Here is a 24,160-nt window from a genome sequence, read left to right as displayed (position 1 = left end):
CTTGAAGAGTTGGCCGATCGGAACATAACAAGGAAGGACGACCGACCCTCAGACAAATGTTACCGAAACATTTGATAATAGTACAAGAGATTATAACTTAAGGGATTAAATAATAAAGAAATACTAAACAACATTTGATTAAAGTAAACAAGGAGTTTTAAAATTAGAAAATTCACATGAATTTAAAAGATATAAAAGAAGTTGATAAAAGAGATATTTGGAGACAAGAAAAAAGTCGATCACATTTTTATGTGACATATTTTAGCTTATCGGTCTCAATAATTTTTTTTACTAAAAAACAATAATAATTTATGTTAGTTTTAATATTTTAATCTGCTTCATTATCTTATAGTATTTTTTATTACATTTTATTAAATATTTATTAAAAATACTTCTCTAATCTGTTTTTTCTCTTATTTTAACAGGTTTTCGACAACTTATGATAAGAGTAAATTATTTTTAAGGATGTTTTTCTTTTTCACTTAATGAAGTTATTAGCAACGCACTAGAGCAGGTGACATTTGACAGTATTTGGTCTTGGTGATTGGGGTATGGATCCACTCATATTTATTGTGTGGAAAATATTGGTTAATTCCAAATTTGAACATTTCACTAACATTTATTCATCTTACTACTTAGCGCATATCGCGTCATTTATTTAGCTATTCAAAGACACGTAGTTGAAGGTGTATTGGTTAATTCCAAATTTGAACATTTCACTAACATTTATTCATCTTACCACTTAGCGGATATCGCGTCATTTATTTAGCTATCCAAAGATACGTAGTTGAAGGTGTAGGAAAAAAAAAAGAAGACTATAGGCTACAGAGACCTAAATACTAAAATTAATTTAAAACTAATTTAAAACGTACACACTTGAAATTGTAGGGAATGTTTGACGAACTAACAAGCTTGGAGTTCGGTTTGGAAAAGCGTGTTTATTAGAATATCAAACGAATATTAATATTTATTTCGACGTTATTTTCTAAAATTCATTTTAAGTGTGCATTTATTTCTATTATTTTAATTATTCACATTTATATTTCATGCTGATTTAAATTGGGTTTTTCGTTTTAAAAAATTTCATTCAATATGTAACATCTCAAAAATACAGTAAACACCATATAGTAGAATTAATTACATTTAATGATAAACCAAATCAGTCTTAATTTAACAAAAGCACAGGTTCTGGCCGAACGATCTTACAAGCAGCGAATTACAATTAACGACATTCGACCTAAGCATACCTGACCGAACGGTTTACAAAACAGAAATACCGAACGGTCAATTTAATCAAAAAGGGGAGGGGTCGTTCTAATACGGTACTCTAATCTAACTAAACTAAACAGATAACCGAACGTACTACTGTTCGGCCTTCATTTCAACCTCGACGAGATTTTCTTCCTCTAAGATTTCATCGTCAAGCGTCTCCTCAAGCAACGCCTCTCCATCTGCTCACATCCACACGGATGATCATTGCAAGACAAGGACGGATGTACAAGGACGAGACAACACAAGGAAACACGAAGGGTAAGCTTATTGAATTTAATTCAAGTAATCACATGCATTTCATAGCACATCAAACATATCAAATAATTCCCAACATATAATTCAATTAATTCTTTAACTCAATCACTTCCTGATACTAGACTGACTGTCCGGATCGTATGAATTCTGTGTAGCTACGACGTTCGTGCACCCAAGTGGAGTAACTGGAATTCTCATCAACTACTATCCGAGGTTAGTCCGTTCCGTCCAAAGTACAGTTATGGACTAAGACCTCCTGCCGTTCCCACACATGACATACTCCCCTCTACTTGAGGACGAACACTCACGGAACATCAGGATGAATCGCCAGCTAAGCTTTGTCCACATTCATACTTTACAAATTCCAACTTTCATCCAAGAGTCGTTCCTCCCTGGAACGCTCGTTCAAAATCCACAACCATCATTTCACCTCATATACTGTTCATTCTTTATAATTTTTCACTTTAATATCATTTTCATCATCCGTTCCACTTACTTAAAATGACGAGCGTTCAACCCTCTTCATAACGAGGACGAACGTTAAAACCGAGACCGAGAAATCCTCGTTTCAGAACAGAATAAAACCGACACATATCAGATGACGAATGTCATTACCACTCGAATCAGTTGAATGAACTGACTCTAGAACGATCCGATCAATACTCAGAATAAGTTAAGTACCAAGGCTCTAGGCCGAATCCAAATGGATAAAGATACCTCAAGACGATTGAATGACCATACCGAGAATAATTCAATTATATAAACCGACTGCCAGTCAATGACCGAACGTGGTACACGGAGTTACTGAAATTTGGACGAACGCTATTTCCACCCGTTTGGTAATTAAAAACAAGGACGAGCGTTCGGTATAAGACCGAGCGCCACTCATAACGTACGCTTTGGGTCGAAACCCATCACTGATTCGAACTGATAATAGAAATAGAAATTAATATAATAATAAGAGATGGGAAAGTTAGGTTTTTAAGAATGACTAAGTGTACGAATATATATTTACAAGCTTCTCAATTTCTCACATAACACTCAGTGCATCTACGTTTGGCCGAACGCTCAAACGTAGCACTTAATACAAGAGGGCGTTCGTCCTCAACTAGAAATCTTTCCAAATGAAAGAATTCAATTCAAAGAAGTTTACTAACAGCACCGAACGGTCAAGGACCGTTCAATGACGAACGTTCATTATCATAGGAAATTCATATTCAAAGTTTCATTTATATTAAACTCATTTCTCAGCATAAACTTTCATACTTTCAAATACTCATATCATAGTCCATTTCATTTTTCTCATACATCAACTCATAATCGAAATCATATACTAAAAATCAAGTATCACAATTTCATGCTTCATAAAACTCATATAACGTTCATACAGCACAACACATACACAAGAATTAAATTGAAGAAGCTTCCCTTACCTGGATCAGGGGTGAACGTTTATGAATTTTGACTCGCCCAACTACAGATTTCTACCCTCAACGATTTTCTTTATTCCTCCAACTAAGTCTAACCATAAAAATACAGAAGAATTTAGATTGTACCCCTTCATGCAACCAAATCTTGGTTTTGCATGTAACCTAAAAACGAACAGCTAAGGTCGAGAACTTACCAGCTTCAGACTCTGAAACTGTTCGGTCCGGAAGGAAGCTCATGACGCCAGGAGTACTTCTATGGTCTCTGAATGATGAACGGAGAAGAGAAAATGTGAGTTTCAGTAGAGAGAAGGGAGAGTTTTCTAGAGAGAAGGAGGAGGAAATGGAAAGTCTGAGTTTTGGGAAGAAGAAGGTGCATGCAGAAGAGTGACGCGGATTTCAGAAAGTTCAGTTTTGTTTAAAAACGAACGTCCGTTCTCCTGCTGACACCTGTATCCCACTAACTGATTTTCTGATCCTCTTTTATTGACACCTGGCGTCCGCTCATAGGGTTTTCTAAGTGCGTTTTTAATGTTTCTGAGCAGAGTTTTGGGTGCATTAATTGTGATTAAACAGGTGGGGTTTGAGTGTTTTTAACGAGGCCTGACACAATACTACACAGACCCTGATAAAATATAGTATATTCTTGATTTGTATTTGTACAGAAAGAATATATTAAAAAAAAATAGAAATTAGAAATGTATGTGAAATGAAATATTTTTATTAATAAAATAAGCAAAAATCTCAATTTTCCACAAATATAAACCCATAAAATGTAAATTTACTGATAATAAATTAATAATATAAGACTATTTTTTAACTTCTACATACTATTTTGTTTAATTTTTTAACCACTGCTTAACATCTTTGAAAATATTAAGCTTAAAAATAAAACTTAATATAATTATTATAATTGTCAGACATACTTTAGTCATGAGACTTTTAAAATAAAAGCATAAAGAATGAACAAAATCACAGACCTCCATGTATTTAAAAACACGCTGAGACCGGACAAATAAGGGTTTTGGGCAAATTAAAACAAAAATAGTTTAAAAATATAATAATCTACACATAAATTCAAATAAATATTATTTATAATCTAAAACTTATGGTAAAATTATGGAAAGATAAAAAAGTATGAAAAATTCGTAACAAAATGTATATAATTGAAAAATTAACTAACATGGGATAACACGTTCAAATATTTTAAATAATTCGAAGTATATGCAGAAAAACTATTTGAAAATTTATATGAAGATTATGTTACTCATCTCAAACTAATACAAATTTTTTAAGTTATTATGAATTTCTAATTTCTATAATATAGATGATATTTGATACATTCACTATGGATGGTAAGAATAATTGTGATTCGAATTATTGTTGAGTTGTCGGCTAATGACTTACAAACAACTTAGAAACTTAAAACTTAAAGGATAGAAGAACCCTACTTTGGCTTTATTAGGACGTGATCTTGTTAACAATTTTTTTTAACAAATTTTTGACAATAGGTCACATGTCATTATTTTATTAGTCCGTTTAAATTTACTTTTAAAATATTTTTTGAAACGAACCAATCACAAATCACTATGTATGAGTTGTAAAAAAATTGTCAAAAAAAAGTTGTTAAAAGAACATTTTTCTATTAAGATGTGTTGGTAGGTTAAGAATTACTAATGGGTAAAAATAGGTAAACAATTTATTTTTCAATCAACACCTTATATTTTATTTTAAAATGTAAAATAATTTGGAGAATCAACTAATAAAAATAAAAGTTTTATTTTTATTAGAAGGGTAAAAAATTATATTAAAATATACACATGTAAAATTTTCCATTGCTAATACATATTGTGAGCAGCATGCTTGTTTAGTTATAGCTAATATTTATGATCCTTCATTTTCATTTCATCAGCAACTCATTTTATAGGTGATGCTAGATATTTTTAATCAATTATCCTCTTAAATAAAAAGGTATAACTTTCTCAATTATATAATATCTTGTAGGGAAAATAATGCGCATGAATAATGTGAATTGTTTTTATATTTTGATATGATCACAAATTACATTGATATATAATAAGTCTTAAAAGTGATAATATACAATAAAACCCCTTAACTTTGTAATTAAAATATAAATTTTATCAAATCCTAGTATTCGCAGCCTTGTTCTTTAAGGGAATATTTGTTGTGCGCAATCATAGGTTTTTTTTATCTTAGTACAATCCATACAATGAGTCTTTTTAAGTTGGTATCATGGAAAGTAATTCACTACAAGAAAATAGCCAGTTATATACGGATAATTATATACGGATTAAATCGGTATGTAATAAACGTATTATATACGGATATTTTATACGGATATTGGGAAACGCGTTATATACGGATAAATCCGTATATAATTGAAGAAATCGTTATATACGGAAAATCCGTATATAATTGTGGTATGTAATTTTGGCGCGGGAAGCTTTCTAGGGATTATCAGTATCTATTATGTATGTGTAAGCTGACAAAAGTTTATTTGGTGATATTATATATTGCTTTTGAAAAAAAAAATTAAAAATTTAATTGAAAGGTGGTAATTTTCCTCCCTCTCATTCTCGAAAAAAATACATTTAACTCTCCAAGAAAGAATTAAAAATTTATGCACTAAAGTTTCATTCCCGAACCTCTCCCTCTTCGCAAACCTTCATTCCTGCACCTCTTTTGCATTGAACTTCTTCATTGTTAGTCCCGCACCTCTTCTCTTCTCTGTCTCTGTCTTGGACTCGTTTCTTCCGCATCAGTGTTTCGTGGTGTGTTTTACCATCGCGAGTTGTGTGGATTCAGATTTCATTTGTCGAACGCAGTGAGTAATCGAAGGTTTGAGGTTAATTTTTATTTTCATTTTCTCTTTTTGTTGTTTCATTGACCTATTTTTTGTCATTGCTCTTTGGAGGTTTGATATCGCGACTTTGGAAACCCTAAGTTGGTTTCTTCGAACTGGAAGCTCGAGTTGTAGTTGCCTCCTGCTCGTGGTAAGTTTGAATTGCTTAGGTTTGAGGTTTATTTCAATTTTCTTTTCTCTGGTGTTGTTACATTGACTTAGTTTTTGTCGTTGTTGTTTTGGAGGTTCGAAATCGCAATCTTGGAAACCCTAGGTTGGTTTCTTGGAAGTGGAAGAGATAAGCTGGAGCTGCAATTGCCTTCTGCACTTGGTAAGTTTGAATTTCTTAGATTTCGGTTTGTTTTTATTGGCTGTCATTGAAAGGTGATAAAAGGTCATATATACTACTTAAGTATATCTTGAATCAACACTTCCTGTGCTAATTAGTTGTTTTTAGACCATTATTAGTGTAGTGTCTTAAATTGATATATTTCACTCACTTAGTTTAGTAGTAGTTTAAATTGTTTTGCTTTTCATTCTAAATTTGATTTGAATTTCACCAAAACAAGTACTTTTTAGTTGTGTTAGATGAACATTAAAAACTGTTTTAGACAACTTAGTGGATTTTTAGATTACCCTTAGATAGATTTTGTTGTAGTTAGTGTGCATGTTAGTTGAAGTGACTTTGTACTTATATTGGATTATGGATTAAAGATGTTTGGCACGTTCCATACAAGTTGATCGAGAGTTGGAGGTTAACGAACCTGGTGGTGCAATGCTATCAAAATAATGTTGAATTAACCCAAAGTTGTTGATATTCTTTAATTTCTATGAAAAGTAGCTTCACAAGTGTAGGCATGGACCCACCCTATATGATAAGATTAATTATATAGCTTATTAAGTACGATTGTGACTTCAATTACAGTATGTAGGGGGTTGATTATGTACAGTTTTAATTTCTCATTTGTCTTAAACCTTGAGTGTTATTGAAAATGGGTGTTCAGGGAGGGAATGGGATATGGGATGTTGATGGAGATGAGTTTTTGTGTTGAGGAGGTCGAAAAATGCATGAAAGTGTGTATTCCATTTATGTGTTTACTTCTGCATCCTGAAATAAGTGGTTATTAAAAGATTTCATAACTGTGACATTGTTTTGAAGTTATTGTGTTTAGATATTTGATTTGAAGAGGAAAGAGTGAAACAACTTTTGGTTGTTTTCATCCTTTAACGTGCAAATGCTTGAAAACAACTAGCTTCTTTTGTTATAAGTAATAGGACAAGTGATGAAAATGTAAAATAATTTTCTTTACTAAGCAAACCCTTAATTACTTAAGCATTGTTCTTGTTATCATACAAGTCTTGTGCAAGTGTGAGGATAATAATGTTGTAGCCGTTGTAATCTTGTTTCATGATTTGAAGCTAGAAGATTATTATTTTATCTGGTTGCATGATATTCTTGCAGATGCAGAATTTGTGTTTGGAATGCATTTGACGAAAGCTTAGTATACTCATTGACTGGGCATATTGAATCTGTAAGTGTTTAAGGTTGGTTTTGGTTTGTCTTGTTACTTTGGTTTGATATGATTTTCTTCTTTTGTAAATATAATATATGATGTCAGATTCTGGCTTTTTATGTGATATGTAACTGAAGCATCTTATCTGATGGCAAGTGTTGTGTTTAAGATTTTTTTTAAGAAGTTGGTCAAGATTTAGAGTATAATTTGATTAATGTTTGAAATGATTGATCTTTTTATTTATGATTACATGTAGAAGTATTTGTTTTCTACTAGTTTGGATACAAACATAAACATCTTTCTTACTGTTAGGATGTGTGCACCTGTGGAAGAGATTTATTGATATATTTTCTGAAATTCATGTTTATCCAGCCTCTTCAAACCAAGTTTTAAGTACTAAACTTAGCTGAAGATCTTGGCAGGAGATTGTTAGCTGTATTCGATACTCCTACAGGTATTACTCAATCTTGTATGTCAATGATGGTTGTGTTTTAGTTACTTATCTCTCATAATCATCTTTCTGAATACAGAAAAGGCCTGTATTGCATGTTTTATAATTTAAGATATATTATCTTGTAAGATCTTGTAATATTATGTTCATTTTTCAGTAATAAATTAATGTGTTGTTCTGGTGTTTATAAAAAATGGCAGCTTTTGTTTCTTGATTGCCCCAGACCTTACATTTTAACCTTGATTCTTTTCCCAATTATATTTACAACCCTTTAGAAATTACACAGTTAAAGAGGACCTATCAAATATCCTATAGATACACTGTATAAGAAATCAAAGAATGATCTTGTGTTGTATTTTATTGTGTATTGAATAAGGCTATTATAAGTCCTTAGACCAGGGAAAGCCTATAAGAGGGTGGTATAAACCTTAAGCATTTCAAAATATGAGCTTAATCAGATAAAGGGAGCTATATGTGGATGCATATAAAATTTAATACATATATTGACTGATTAGTTCCAATCATAGGATAAGAATTTGTCACCATTAGATAATTACCAATTATAGAAAGATTAAACCAGCACTATAGATGTCGAATTTGTCTGGCGAATTCAAGTGTTTAAAACATGAAACCACAGCTAGAATTATCGTCAGACATATTCCTTGCTGCTGACATTTGCTCCACCACCACAGCTAGCCCACGACTGAAATCTTCCCAGCATTGAAACCTCCCATGATATTCATTTGATCTTGAACCATTTCTTGCATCATCTTTTCGACATTATCCATGTGTGACTCCATTCTCATACGCACCATACCCTATTTTGTGTCCCCCACAGAACCAACTCTAAATACTAATTGATAGATTCAACCAATATTATAGAACAAAGAAGACACGTTCTTGGTAGGTTCTTATTGAAACAAGCACTGTTTCTACCAATATGGTACAAGACTGTAAAACATCAACACAGAAGGACTTTCGAGTTGTCCTCAAACTCCCACAACCTATTACTTCCTAGGAAATATCAACAACATCGTTTCCCTCCCACCACAGTGACTACTTATAATAGCCAGTTTATATGAAAAAAAAGAAACATTTACAAGAGGTTATAACTGTCATATTCAGTTATACCTCTTATCCCTCCTCTTATAACCAATTCCAAACCTATCACATTTCCCTTTTGTATCCTTGATAGAATAGTTGTTTTGTGTTGTATTCATCTGTAACCTAAAATGGTAAACTCTATTGTATTTTTCTTTCTTTTCTTGAGCTTTGGTTCTAAGCCAGTGGTCCTTACACACACACATATGAATATAAATCAGTAAATCAGTAGAGAGATCTAGTCTGAAGCTCTTTTTCTCATATATACTCCAAGTATTCTGATCTGGTCTGCTTTGGTCAATACTGTTTATGCTCAGTTTTGTTGTGTATAAAGCTTGAGACAAGTTTCTTTTATGATTTTAAGCATGTCTCAAGTGATAGCAACTCCAATCAATCACAGAATTGAAAAATGAATGGTTTAGTTGATTAATATGTGTTTATTTTTTGTTGAAATTTTATTCTGACTTTGATATAGGAGCTGAAGTGGTTGAGAATTGTGGGGAACCTCATTGGGAAGGCTTAAAGTGTTGTACAGTGAAGCAAAAGATCTATCAGAAACTGAAGCAAGGTATGTTTACTCATGTGTTTTGCTCTGTGTTGGATTCTTTGTTCCTTGTGTGTATGGTGTGGTTGTCCTGTGTGTGGTCTGATTTCTTAGGACTGCAGTAAGATGTGTTGTTTGTCTTGACTGTGAACTATGTTAATCATCAGGTAAAAATTTCCCCCAAATTTGTAGTAAAACAGTGAAATCAAAACTCAAGTAAGTGGTTCTAACCTTTTATTTGGATTAATTTTCCCAAATTAATGTTGGAGTTGTGATGTTTTCTTGGATTTTAGTCAATGAGTTTGTTTTCTTTAATTTATTTATTTATCTTGTATTCTATTTTCTATATTTAGCATTTATAGATATATTTATTAATTTTTTTTCTACTATTGGCTATCATGCCTTCTGCCATATTTTTATTTTGTTTTCTTGTACATTAGAATGAGTGCTGCAAGCAGCACCATTGCTTGTTTTGGAATCCTTATTTATTACTTTGGTTCTTTAGTAAACAATACCCCAAACATTCTTTTTCCAATTTATAAATGTAGAGTAGAAGCCTAGTTTTTGAATAATGTGATATAGGAAACAATGACCTTAAAGTCCAATTTCCCATCTTACAAACTTCCTTTCCCTAACAAACAGTGACCTTACAAACTTCACCACTACCCTCTAATATCAAGATAATATCTTTAGATATTTACTGTCTTTCTACACTCCTCCATAAGAGGATGTTTACTGAGTGTCAGCTTGTTACAAGAAAATAATTCACTGCCCTGCAAGTTCAATGTTTAAAAACATAAAAATCAAAATTGACTGAAAACAATGGTTGGAGAAACAACTCTGGGATTTGGGACAAAGTTGTGGCCTTTGCATTTGGAATAAAGTTGGGACTTGTGAGTTTAGAAAATAGTTGGGGTCATTGCAGGAATTACTAGGACCAATGGTAAATTGGCAATAGTTGGAGCTAGTGCATCTAGCAACTAGTTGGGGACAGTGAATTTAGGGAAAAACCAGGACCAATGCATTATGCACACATACTAATATATATATACTACACTCGAATTTGTGGCTGTATATCCTCCTTGTCTCGTAGTCTTATCTGCTTGGTACTCAACATCTCCCAACTTATCCTCAGCTTTCAAATCCTTCAGTGTAAAACATCGCATTCAATTAACCAAATGAATAAACATCTAAGAGTGATCTGATTTGTTAATGAGCATGCAGAATCATTTTTGAACTATTTGAATGAGCCAAAGATAAACATATAACAAAAGGGATGTGGATAATGTATAATATATATGAACCAGAAAACTGTGAACCCTTATACAGGCAAAGTCTAAAACTGCATATTGCAGCCAATATGCAGATAGTTACCATGACTCTCGAATGGAATGTTACAGCTTGAAAGCAGCAACAACTCTGAGAGAAATAGGAAGGAAAGCTTGCTTGTAGTGCAATCCGTTTGAAAAGTGTGCTTTATTTATAATGATCACCCAGTTGCTTTCATGGCAAGGGTGACACAGAAAACATGCTAATGAGTAATCATACAATGCTTTGTAAGAACCCAAAGACTCAGAAAACTAAAACTAAGAAACTGAAAGTTGTTGGAACGAATGAACTGTATCTAATGGAATATGTTTCTGCCTTGTATACCCGTATCTAATGGAATGTGTTTCTGCCTTGTATACCCGTTAGTGGAAATCAGAAATGGGTCAACTGTCTATGACAGGTTACAAATGTGAGATTGCTAATCTGACTTAAAACCTACACTAGCTATATTTATAAGTAACTCAAGTGACCAGTTTATAAGTCCAACTCTTTTCCAGCTCTTCATCTTCAGATGTAATGACTTGCTATCTCAAGTTGCATAAGAATAATCTGAACTGTCCATTAGAGTTTTTGACTGGCAGCAACAAGTTGACTGGTCCAACAGTTCACACATCCCTATCTCAGATCAATTCATGTTCAAATTAGACTTCTCTCTTGTAACTTCAGATTACTGTCAGGTGGAGGTTTCCCACTGCACTACTCTTCACAGCACCTAGACCAGCTTACCAACAATATCTCTCCAGTTTACTGCACTATAAAATGAAGTTTTTTCACTGCAAAAAAAAAAAACTTCATTTTATAGCTAACAAATCCCATAGCAGAAGCCACTTACCACCCTAATAGAAACCAATTTAGTGGAAGCCACTTACCACCCCAATAGAAACCAACAAATCCCATAGCAGAAGCACCTTTCCTTTTCAAGGCTTCAATAATAGGTTTTGCAATTTTTCCCTGCACATTTAATAGGTAATATCATAATAACACAAAATGTTCTTTTCTTACTTTTCCTTTCCATTCAATTGTAAAAATAAATTGACCGTACAATTTTGTTTTTTGTTCAAGAATATGGCATCAGATGGTTGTGACCCTCCTATTCCACCTTCAGCAATATCAGAAAAGGAGAAGGGCAAGAAGAAATCTTATATGGTCAAGTTGTTAAACCGTTTCAACAACGTAAATGCTTCAAGTAGTCAGCCATCTACACCTACCTCTACCTCCACTGCTAGATTTGTTCCACCACCATTACAAGTTCCTGGTTTGACACCTACTCCACCACCAATTCCACCTTCGTTGGAAGTTCCTCCTTTGACACCTAGTTCACAACAATTTGCTGCTGATCAATGGAGATCACCCTCCCCCCATGTTGGTTCTAACCCAACAACTCCCACAAATATGCCATCACCATCTCCTATAGGGGATAACCCTCCACGTTCAAGTTCAGCAGCCAATGACTTTGAAGATGTTTCCAACAATCGTCCAATCATTACACCTATTGGAGGAGGGTAAGAAAACATCAATTTAATGTTCCAAGCATATACTGTATTATTCTAATATTTCACTTTTATTTTGGTATAGCTTTTATCCAACAAAAACAGCATCCAAAGCAATCACAGCCACCATCAAGGCACAGTTTGATGAGCCATGGGTGACATGGGGACAAATACCTCAGACACGAAGAGATGTTTTCTTTGAGCGTTTTAGGGTACACTTGTGTTCATTTACATTATGTTCTACACTTAATTTTAAATGTTAAGGTTCTCAATTATCTTATCCAATATTCATCTTTTTTGTCAACAGAGAAAGGTTTCATGGAGGTCTAACCATGAAGAAAAGGTCAAAAAAAATTTCCACACAAAAGCATCTCATAGATTATCTGAGATGTTTAAAAAAGCTCGAACAGAAGGAAAAAAACCTGATTGGATGGGGGATATTGTTTGGAATGGTCTTTTGGAGAAGTGGAACATGCCAGTTTATAGACAAAAATGTGAAACGGCCAAAAAGAACAGGACATCTGACAAGGGTGGTTGTTTGCACACTGGGGGATCCATTAGCGTGCATGAGCATGCAATTCGTCTGGTACATATAAACTTTAAAAATATTTGATGTTAACAACTTACATCTTCTTTGCTTGCAGTCACAGGAGCTTGGTCGGTCAGTGCATGTTGATGAAATATTTCAGCAGACACATATTCGAGCATCAACAGGAGAATTTGTCGATGAAAGGTCTAGGCGGACACATGTTAGTTTCTACTAACTTATTCTTTATTAGGTTATATAATTCTTAGGTCTATCTATTTAACGATAATCATGTATTCATTTAACAGGAAGAGTTTGAAGCCAGATTTTCTCAAATAAGATCTGAGACAGCATCCGTTGGGGCTTCAACATGTGCTCCCCTAGACCCTGCAGATGAGGAAAGATTGAGGAACCAATGTTGGTTGGATGTTGCTGGTGGAAGGTACAAGGGACGCGTATACGGCATTGGAAATGTCAGTGCTCAAGATGACTGTGTCGATAGTTACATACAACAGACACAGGCATCTTCTTCTCAGCAACCGATTGCAGAGGACATTCTTAACCTCCACACACGAGTATCAACCCATGATGACCAACTTCGACAGATGAACTCTCAATTGCAAGGCTTTATTGGTGTCATGATGCAGTATCTTCCACCTCCTGCAGCCGCAATTGCACAACAATTTCTTCAATCCCAGAATCAGCCACAGGCTAATGTTCAACCACAACAACCACAACAACCAACAGATCAACCACAGCAACCAACAAATCAACCACAAGATGATACTGTTTATGGAGATTACTAGTTATGTTTTTAGAAGTAGGACATGTGTATGACTCACACTTATTCCCTCAATGACTTTTTTCATGTTATTTGAACTTATTATGATTAACAATTATGTAAACTTTCTTATTATGATTAATGTGAAATGCATGTTTGTAGGTTTTAAATACTTAATTTATTTATCAAATTTGTGAATGGATATAATGTCCAGGTCTTGTGAATTGTCTGTGTGGTATTATGGGCAGGTCTTGTAAATTGTCCCTTTTTGGATGTTGGATGACCAGGTCTGCTATTCAAGTCAAGCTGTATGTAATTTATATACGGATATTCCGTATATAAGTTACATACGGATATTCCGTATATAAGTTATATACGGATATTCCGTATATAAGTTATATACGGATATTCCGTATATAAGTTATATACGGATTATCCGTATATAAGTTATATACGGATTATCCGTATATAAGTTATATACGGATATTCCGTATATAATTTACATACGGATAATCCGTATATAAGTTATATACGGATATTCCGTATATAAGTTACATACGGATAATCCGTATGTAATCTTATCTACGCCCTTTTTATATACGGATTTTTGACCGTATATAATCCGTATATAACACCACTTTTTATACGGATTTTCGATGTTATATACGGATTTTGGCCGTATATAAATGCGATTTTTCTTGTAGTGATTCTTCCTATTCTTGGTATGATAAATTGAATGCATATCAACATGTAATATAAAATGGATGGAAACAAAAGAAGGAAAGGGAAGAACTTTACTACCTACCTATAAACCTATAATGTTTCATATTTCATAAAATTTTTATGTGAATATTTCACAAGATTTATTAAATTTATAGAAAAATCTACAACCAACTTATCTTTTACAAGTTTTTATCGTAAAATATGAAAAATACAGTAACTTATGTACTTTCTTGTTGTTAATTTATCGATTTATGATTTCCTACATTATCGATCTTCTTTTTTATATGTACACACATGTAAAAAGAATCCAACTAAACAAATAGGCATCAAACGTAATACCAAAAACAATAGTTTTAAAAACAAAAACAATTGGATATTATGACAAAGTCAACAAGAAAAAAAAGGAAACAATAATTGTAGATGTATATAAAGATGTAGCAGGTTTGGACTGAGGCATTGATGGTGTATCAACATCGATTAATTCATGTACTTTATGCTCCCAACAGCAATGGGTATCAAACCCTTTATCCTTCTCCTCTTCATCTCAACTTCATCTGCTGCAGCCACAGATACACTTCAAGAAGGTTCTTCACTTTCAGTAGAGAAACAAAGCGACATCCTCTTTTCATCCAATGGTGATTTTTCAGCTGGCTTCTTCCAAGTTGGTGAAAACGCCTTCTGCTTCTCCGTTTGCTTCACGCGCTCCGAACAACCCACCGTTGTGTGGATGGCCAACCGTGACGAACCTGTCAACGGCAAAGGCTCCTTCCTATCACTCTGGAAAAACGGCAACCTCGTTTTGACGGATGCCGGAGGAACCGTTATCTGGGAAACCGCCACTATTTCCTCCTCCCAACTTTATCTGAAGCTAAGAAACAACGGAAACCTCCTTCTCCTCAATTCCAAAGGCACCACCATTTGGCAAAGCTTCGCTTCCCCAACCGACACCCTTCTTCCAACGCAACCACTCACGGAACGAGGCGGTCTCGTTTCTTCGAGAAGTGCAACGAACCATTCATCGGGGTTCTACAAGCTTTACTTCGACAACGACAACGTTCTTCGCTTACTCTACAAAGGTCGCACGTTTTCCAGCGTGTACTGGCCACCATCGTGGAAGCTTGCAATTGACATAGGCAGATCCACCTACAATGTAACCAAAACTGCTTCTTTAGATTCTTTTGGACAATTCACTTCCTCTGACGGGTTTCAATTTCTCTCCACGGATTATCCCAAAAAAGTGTACAGGATACTCAAGTTGGATTCTGATGGTAATTTGCGTTTGTATAGCTTCAACGAGGAGCGTAAGACGTGGGAGGTGACGTGGCAAGTTATTTCAGAACCGTGCACCATTCATGGAATTTGTGGAGCGAACAGCATGTGCAATCATGATCCCGTTATTGGAAGGACTTGCTATTGCTTGAAAGGGTTTAAGGTTAAGGATCCCAATGACTGGACTCTGGGCTGTGAGCCTGAGTTTTCTCCTTCATCTTTTTATTGCAACAGTCGCCAGTCATTTGGTTTTCTCCGTCTTCAAACCACGGAACTGTATGGCTACGACTGGAACGTGACACGCGTTTCGAGCTTAAAGGAATGCCTGAATATATGTCTGTCACTTTGCGATAAATGTGTAGCTGTTCAGTTAAAGTTTAACGAGTTTGCTACCTATAATTGTTACCCGAAAACGATGGCATTCAATGGACGGGATATTCCTAGTTTCGACGGAGAGATTTATCTAAAGTTGCCGAATTCGATTCTGCGCTCGTCCACGAAGATTCTAAAGCATTCCCGGATGAATTGCCCCGTTGGTTTGTCTCAAAAGTTTAACAGGGTTTATCAGCCGCCAAAAAAGAACTCCACGTTGAGTTTCTTGGTTTGGTTCGCTTGCGGGGTCGGAGTGTTTGAGTTTTCCACCATTTTCTTGGTGTGGTTCTTCTTGTTCAGAACAAGCAAGCACCCTCACAGGCTGGATCAACAACACCATCTTCTGTCTGCCACAGGGTTTCAGAGGTTCACCTACGCGGAGCTAAAAGCCGCGACAAAAGGGTTCAAAGAAGAGGTTGGGCGAGGAGCAGGCGGGGTTGTTTACAAAGGGACATTATATGATAACCGTGTTGCGGCTATTAAACGCTTAAACGAAGCTACTCAAGGGGAAGCTGAATTTTTGGCTGAAATAAGCACAATTGGCATGCTGAACCACATGAATTTGATTGACATGTGGGGGTATTGCGTTGAAGGGAAGCACAGGCTTTTGGTGTATGAGTACATGGAACATGGATCCTTAGCAGACAATCTCTTTGGCAACGGTCTTGATTGGAAGAAAAGGTTCAACGTTGCCGTGGGCACAGCCAAAGGTTTAGCTTACTTACACGAAGAGTGTTTGGAGTGGATTTTGCATTGCGACGTGAAGCCTCAAAACATTCTACTTGACTCAGAGTTCAAACCCAAGGTAGCAGATTTTGGGTTGTCAAAACTTTTAAACAGAGACGAGCGTGGAAATTCTAGTTTTTCACGAATAAGAGGGACTCGAGGGTACATGGCTCCGGAGTGGGTCTACAATCTGCGTATCACTTCTAAGGTGGATGTTTATAGCTATGGGATTGTGGTGTTGGAAATGGTGAGTGGAAGAAGCCCTGTGGCAATTCACAGTCTTGAGAACAGCAGGGACATGGACCACCATCGCCTGGTGACGTGGATAAGGGAGAAGATAAAACATGCACCCACTTGTGCCTTTTGGATGGAGGAGATCATTGATCCCAAGTTAGAAGGAAACTTCGACGTTTCAGAAGTAGAGGTTTTGGTTAAAGTGGCTTTACAGTGCGTCCAAGATGACATGAATGAAAGACCATCCATGAGCCAAGTTGCAGAAATGCTTCTGGCCAACGAAAATAAACTCATCTCTCCTTAGTTACATGTTTTTGCATTTTTGTCACCAGTGCTGCATCTTCTTTTGAAGGAAAGGATAAATTATAAACAATAAAGTTATATTTATGCTGCATTGCTACTGTTCTTATACACAGTATTATTTCGGTTTAATTGTTGATCAAGTTCTTCAGTTATCACAAAATCAATATTTTCGTTATAGTACCATCTTAAGATAGGTTAATAATATTAATTATATGAATCTTAAGATTATTTTATGACATGCAATAATTATAATTTGTCAAATAAATAATTATTTAATATTTTGTGCATCATATTACTAAAGATCAAATGTGACAATTTCTATTTTTAAAAAGATTAAAACAAAGTGTTTCTAGAGGAATTAAGATCAAAATATCAAATTATTCAAGAATTAAAAATATAGTTCAGTATTGTTTATCCTTTTTATTTTGGACTTTTGAACTTGTAAGAGTTTTATGTTTGAGTTGGAATAGCTCTTAAACTTTGCTTCTTATTAGAAAATTGTTCATGTAGAATAAGGATAATTAATTATTTCTTTAATGAACATTAAATGTGGTAGAGATATTATAAATAAGGATTAGAAATAAAGATGAAAACAGCCAACAGTAAACAGACAACATAAGCCAAAAACTCTTGCCGTAAATCTGTAAATATCCTTAATCATCATACAATAAGAAAATGGATTTATTAGAAATTTCCTTGACAGTTGTATCAGAGGGAAACATTAGTCTTGGTTTTCTTACATTATTTTTTAACTTCCTTTTATAATTACCGTTTTATCGTGTTGTGTTTTAACAATTTTTCTTAACTCGACTTGTTTTTTCACAGATAATGTTTCTTAATACTTCAATCTGTTTCTCTCTTTTCCGTCAAATGTCACGTATTCTTTTGGTATCAATTTATCTGAGATAAGATTCATTATCGGTCATTTTCTTTCCTTTTCCAGTTTTCTTCTTATTAAATAATTTGATATCTTAAATAAGAATGTAAGGAAAAATAAGACAAAAATAACGTGAGCCAAACATTACTGCTATACTTGATGACAAATCCGAGTTCTGACTATTTTATGTCAAGTTGAGTTCCCATTATTCCAACCACAAAAACTGTGTGATGATTGCTCATGGAAACGAAGACCACTGAACTAAAAATCCACTGACAAATTTGGGTCAATTTGAGACAACTTTGGGTTTATAATAATAATAATTGTGATAATTTACACATCAGCAATACAAACCTATTTCATTTTTCTTTCTGTCCTCGTATTTGTTTTTGAGTATTTTTTTCAGCCAAGTTCATAGTCTTCCATTTGGAGTCAAGCAACCAATAGATATATATATTGTTAATTTAATCAAATAATCCATACCGACCCAAATGGCATACCTAAACGTAGCAACTTGGCCAATGACGATTATCTATGCTTCAATTGGAGAGGTTGGTCAAGTTTTTTGGCTTTTGGCAAGCAAATCAATATAAGAAACATTAGTCACGGGGTTAATTTTAGTTATATCCGAAGTCTGCGTTTTTCTTTTTCTGGAACATCATCGGAGTTTTGAGCACCTAGAAGTGGAAAAGTTATCCAGTTTTAAAGTTCCAATTAAATTTTAGTAGTTTTAAGATTTCCATAAATTTTCAAGATTTGGTAATCCATGGAATGTGTTTCGGTAGATATTTTGTGGGATCGAGAGACGAACTTTTGCTGACGTGACTTTCCTTCTTTCGATTTCTAAATCTTTTGTTCCAAGTTTTTCAAGTCCGAATCGAAGGGTAGGGTACCTATAAAAGGAACTTCAACGCTCAAGTTAGGCGTGTGTTGAAAGAATTTATGCTCACAATAGAATATTCAGTGAATTGTTATCACTGTTGAGTATTTGGACGTAGTGAAGAGTGCATAGAACGTACCTGGCTTTTAGCCTTGAACTTGTATTTATAGGTTATCACAAACCTAATAAAATATAATCAGACTTATCTTAAAATCCGGGCGGTTGCTCATAAACAGCTTTATGAATATATTTAATAAGACATCTTTGATTATTTTATCCTCGGTTGGATTATTAGCCCAATAACTTAAATGTTGGTCCAATTGTGGCCCAACATCTTTTAACCTGGTTTGACCTAATTGACGAGCATTGTCCACGTTTGACCTTGTTGACGAGCACTGCTAAAGTAGATAGACCGATCGGTCTTGGATGCTAACCGTTCGACCTAGATATCATACTATACATAATGTCCCCCAAGTCCGAGTTAACCGTTTGGCTTTAGCCAAGGTTAAGTATAAGACTTATATGAGCTTGGGGGAGGTCGTCCTCGTTCTATTGGGGAGGTTGTTCTGATTATAATTTGAGTCGTTGCTCGTCTCTAACCGAATGGTGGACTTTTGGAGTTACCTTTTGAACTTTTTACTAGGCGATCGGCTTATGATGGGAGTTCTTTTTAGAACTTTCTCCCACGTTGACTAGCGACTTTGATAGCATTTTGTTTATTTGCACTATGAAGCCGACTGACTGAATACTTTTTGGGCCAAATGACCAAATATCTGTGAAGCCGAATGACCGAGTACTTGTGAGGCCTAACGACCGAGTACTTGCGAGGCTGAATGGCCGAGCACCTTTGAGGCCGATTGAATGTATACGTGTGAGGAGGCTGAATGGTCGAATGCTTGTGACCGCTCAATTTTTTGACTTAGGAGTTCCTTTTGGAACTTCCTAGTGGACGAGAGTGTCAGTCCTTGGGGACGTGAAACACCGATCAGTTTAGGACGAGAGTGAGAGTTCACGGAGACCGTTTCTCATCGCTCGATTTTTCGACTTAGGAGTTCGTTTTGGAACTTCCTAGTGGACGAGAGTGTCAGTCCTTGGGGACGTGCAACACCGCTCGGTTTAGGACGAGAGTGAGAGTTCACAGAGAACGTTCCTCACCACTCGATTTTTCGACTTAGGAGTTCGTTTTAGAACTTCCTAGTGGACGAGAGTGTCAGTCCTTAGGGACGTGCAACACCGCTCGATTTAGGACGAGAGTGAGAGTTCACGGAGAACGTTCCTCATCGCTTGGTTTTTCGACTTAGGAGTTCGTTTTGGAACTTCCTAGGGGACGAGAATGTCAATCCTTGGGGACGTGCAACACTGCGTGGTTTACGACGAGAGTGAGAGTTCACGGAGAACGTTCCTCACCGCTTGGTTTTTCGACTTAGGAGTTCGTTTTGGAACTTCCTAGTGGACGAGAGTGTAAGTCCTTGGGGACGTGCAACACCGCTCGGTTTAGGACGAGAGTGAGAGTTCACGGAGAACGTTCATCACCGCTCGATTTTTCGACTTAGGAGTTCGTTTTGGAACTTCCTAGTGGACGAGAGTGTCAGTCCCTTGAGACATGCAACACTACTCAGTTTCGAACGAGAGAGAGAGTTTACGGAGAACGTTCCTCACCGCTCGGTTTTTCGACTTAGGAGTTCGTTTTGGAACTTCCTAGTGGACGAGAGTGTTAGTCCTTGGAGATGTGCAACACCGCTCGATTTACGACGAGAGTGAGAGTTTGCGGAGAACGTTCCTTACTGCTCGGTTTTTCGATTTAGGAGTTCGTAGTGGACGAGAGAGATTTATCTCTCGGTTCTTGCACTCCTCTTGGTCGAGTTCTCTACATGGTCCTATCACCTGTGAAGCCGAACGGCTGAATACCAGTGAGGCTGAATGGCTGAACTATTGTACGATTGAACACTTGATGTCAAATTTGGCTAAGTGGTGAGTGCGTCATTGGACCCTTAATAAATCTTTGAACAATATTATAATATTGAATTAAGATATTTAAATTAAACCATATAAATTAAATAATAAAATGAATCTATATCAAAATAATTATTTGTAAAGCCGTAGAAGCTTGTTGATGGTGAGATTGCATCCTTGTACGGTTCCTTGTGGTTATAAGGGATGCGCCCCGGCCCCACGGTGGGCGCCAAAATGTTTCGGTAGATATTTTGTGGGACCGAGAGACGAACCTTTGCTGACGTGATTTTCTTTCTTCTGACCTCTGAATCTCCCGCTCCAAGTTCTTCAAGTCTGAGCCGAGGGGGAGGATACCTACAAAAGACACTCTGACGCTCAAGTTAGGCGTGTGTTGGAAGAGCTTATGCTCACAATAGAATATTCAGTGAATTGTTATCACTATTGAGTATTTGGACGTAGTGAAGAGTGCATAGAACGTACCTGGCTTTTAGCTTTGGACCTGTATTTATAGGTTATCACAAACCTAATAAAATATAAACAGACTTACCTTAAAATCCGGGTGGTTGCTCATAAACAACTTTATGAATATCTTTAATTAGATATCTTTGATTATGTTATCCTCTGCTGGATTATTAGCCCAACAACTTAAATGTTGGTCCAATTGTGGCTTAACATCTTTTAACCTTGTTTGACCTGGTTGACGAGCGCTATCCACGTTTGACCTTGTTGCGAGCGTTGTTACAGTAGATAGACCGATCGATCTTGAATACTAATTGTTCGGTCTAGATATCATACTACAGAGTATGTATTCAAGATTATGAAACCTCTTAATACAATTCTTTTTAATATTTAGTCAATCATTAATATTATATTTCATTTTTCTTTGGATCTATTTTAATTTATATATATATATATATATATATATATATATATATATATATATATATATATATATATATATATATATATATATATATATATATTAGAATATCTCACATTTATAGATAAAACTAAGTTATAATGTATAAGTAATTTTCAAATTTCACTTTATAGACATTTTTGTAAAATTGATTTAGATAAAAACTTACTTATTAAAATAATATTGAAATCTATCTTAATTAGATTAATTAATTATAATATAATTACTTTAATATATAATCATAATATCGCCTAAATTATAGATGATCTCATATAAGAGATGTTCTTCTTAATACTAAAGTCAACTGTCTATAGTCTTGTCAATGTTTGGCTGCTTGACAGCTATCTAAAAACATAAGAGTTATACTCTTATGAACTATATATCCACCACAAAGTTAGAGATTTAAAATAGTTTTCATTGCAAATAGAAGTACAATAAAGTTCTGCAAGCCTGAAAATAGAGATAGATCAACACTTAGATTATAGTCCCTTAATATTTTTCACTGTAGGTCTAATAGATAAATCTTAGTGTTTTTAATTAAGTCTTCAGTAATATTTTTTTTATTAAATTACAAAATTTTATATTTTTCAATTGCGTTCTCTTTGTTTGTAGTTAATACTGTGATACCCGGGCACTGACGAGGGCGGGGAGTGATCGCCGGTGCAAGAGGCATGGTGCAGGGGACACAGACAAGGAGCGGCTCCTGGCAGGCTTCCAGTGGAACGGACACATGGATGAATCGAACATACACCGGAATGAGAGGGATCCAGAGACTGTGTAGGTATGACACTATACAGTTGAAGGATAGCTTAAAGGGATTGATTAGGCTACTCATATCACCAAAATGCATTTGTTTTTTGGCAGCCTAACTCATAAGAACTCCATGGTTAAGCGTGCTTAGCCTGGAGTAATTCTGGGATGGGTGAGGTGATTTTTATTGTTAGATAAGGGTAAATGAAAACAATGAGAAAAGTAAAAAAAAAAAAAACAAAATACAATGTTAGGAGATTGCAAAACAAAGTTTGGGGTTCAACAACAAAACAAAAGTGGGATGAAATTGAAAAGGAAGTGAAAACCAAAATGTGTTGGATGATGTAAAAAAAGGAAGAGGAAAAGAAAACAAAAATCAAAATACAATATTGGAAGACTGTGGAATAAGGGTAGGGTTAAAGTTACACGTTAACTTTACAAAACCAAGTTTATTTTATCATAAGCTTTATTTCTAAAATCTAAATTTCATCAGTTCAACATATAGCATGCGGCCATGTTCTAATTAATAGTTTAAAAGAGTTGAACAAAGAATTAATTTTTTGGAATTAGCTTTCCTTAAAATTGAATTAGTTTAATTGAGATAAAATTTACTCGTTAATATTTTGTGACACAAAACCTTTTTATTTTATTTTAACCTCATTAGCTAATTAATGGAGGTGATATTTTTTGTTTATTTTATATTATTTGGTTTTTATTTTTGTCTTATAATTATAATAATATAAGATATGAGCTTGAAGAAGCCACTTATCGTCTTTTTAAGTTATAATCTGTTCCTGTATGAAAACACTAATTTAAAAAACTTTTGCTCAATTAGGTGACTTATATATTGTCTGTCATATTTTAGTTGGGTGATCATGCCTGTAATCTCTTTCTAACAGCTCCTATTACCAAATTAATGTCATTTATGCATAACTTAGTTACTTGGATATTTAAGTATAATTTTGTGCTCAAAATAATATATTTAAAGTAAACAAAGTTTTTAGTGTATAATCTCTGTATAAAAGTATTAGAGTATATTTTGTACATTATTTAAGATAATGTCATAAATTTTTCTTTTTCTGTTTCACACGATGTATGCGGTATCATTTTCATCTTTGAATAAAGAATATAAAATGGATATAAAATAATTACATTTTAGATAATACCTGGATGGCTAAAAAGAAAAGAATAGTCGTCATCAATGTTTATTAGAAAAATATTGGAAAAGTCGTTTAGAAAATATTGGTATGCAAAATTAGATGTTTGAATTCGATAGTCTGAAAATAAATAACTACTCATCAAACATTGAAGAAATAACATAACAAAAATCTTTGAACTAAATTTTAGAAAAAATTCAATTTACTTTTAAATAAAAAATTTAAATTTTTATAATAAAATTAATTAAATAAAACTAACTCATTTTTATTTAAATGATCAAAATGTTTTCATTTGTTTTTCTTTTAATATATAAAAAAAAACACAAAAAAGGAAAACAATATATTTGAATTAGCATTATTATAAAGAAGATAAAAGTAAAATGAATAAAAAATTATTTAATTTAATGAAAAGATAAAATTCACTGTTACCAACAATATTAAGTC

General features: G+C 34.5%; 2 protein-coding genes across 2 annotated transcripts; both read left to right on the top strand.

Annotated features, from left to right (window-relative positions):
- The first annotated feature begins 7,279 nt into the window (after nucleotides 1–7,279).
- LOC128196132 (uncharacterized) lies at nucleotides 7,280–13,620 on the top strand. Its single transcript, XM_052876002.1, has 7 exons — nucleotides 7,280–7,349; nucleotides 7,704–7,785; nucleotides 11,819–12,258; nucleotides 12,332–12,458; nucleotides 12,554–12,832; nucleotides 12,891–12,995; nucleotides 13,081–13,620. Exons 3-7 carry the CDS (start codon nucleotides 11,822–11,824, stop codon nucleotides 13,576–13,578), a joined length of 1,446 nt encoding a protein of 481 aa, XP_052731962.1. The 5' UTR covers nucleotides 7,280–7,349; nucleotides 7,704–7,785; nucleotides 11,819–11,821; the 3' UTR covers nucleotides 13,579–13,620.
- Nucleotides 13,621–14,607: 987 nt separating this feature from the next.
- LOC108342163 (putative receptor protein kinase ZmPK1) lies at nucleotides 14,608–17,268 on the top strand. The gene has a single exon (XM_017579883.2). It carries the CDS (start codon nucleotides 14,761–14,763, stop codon nucleotides 17,179–17,181), a length of 2,421 nt encoding a protein of 806 aa, XP_017435372.1. The 5' UTR covers nucleotides 14,608–14,760; the 3' UTR covers nucleotides 17,182–17,268.
- Nucleotides 17,269–24,160: the final 6,892 nt, after the last annotated feature.

The sequence above is a fragment of the Vigna angularis genome, chromosome 4, assembly GCF_016808095.1.
Source record: "Vigna angularis cultivar LongXiaoDou No.4 chromosome 4, ASM1680809v1, whole genome shotgun sequence".
Taxonomy (NCBI): Eukaryota; Viridiplantae; Streptophyta; class Magnoliopsida; order Fabales; family Fabaceae; genus Vigna; species Vigna angularis.
Note: the sequence above shows the minus strand (reverse complement) of the source record. Positions and strands in the feature narration are given on the sequence as shown.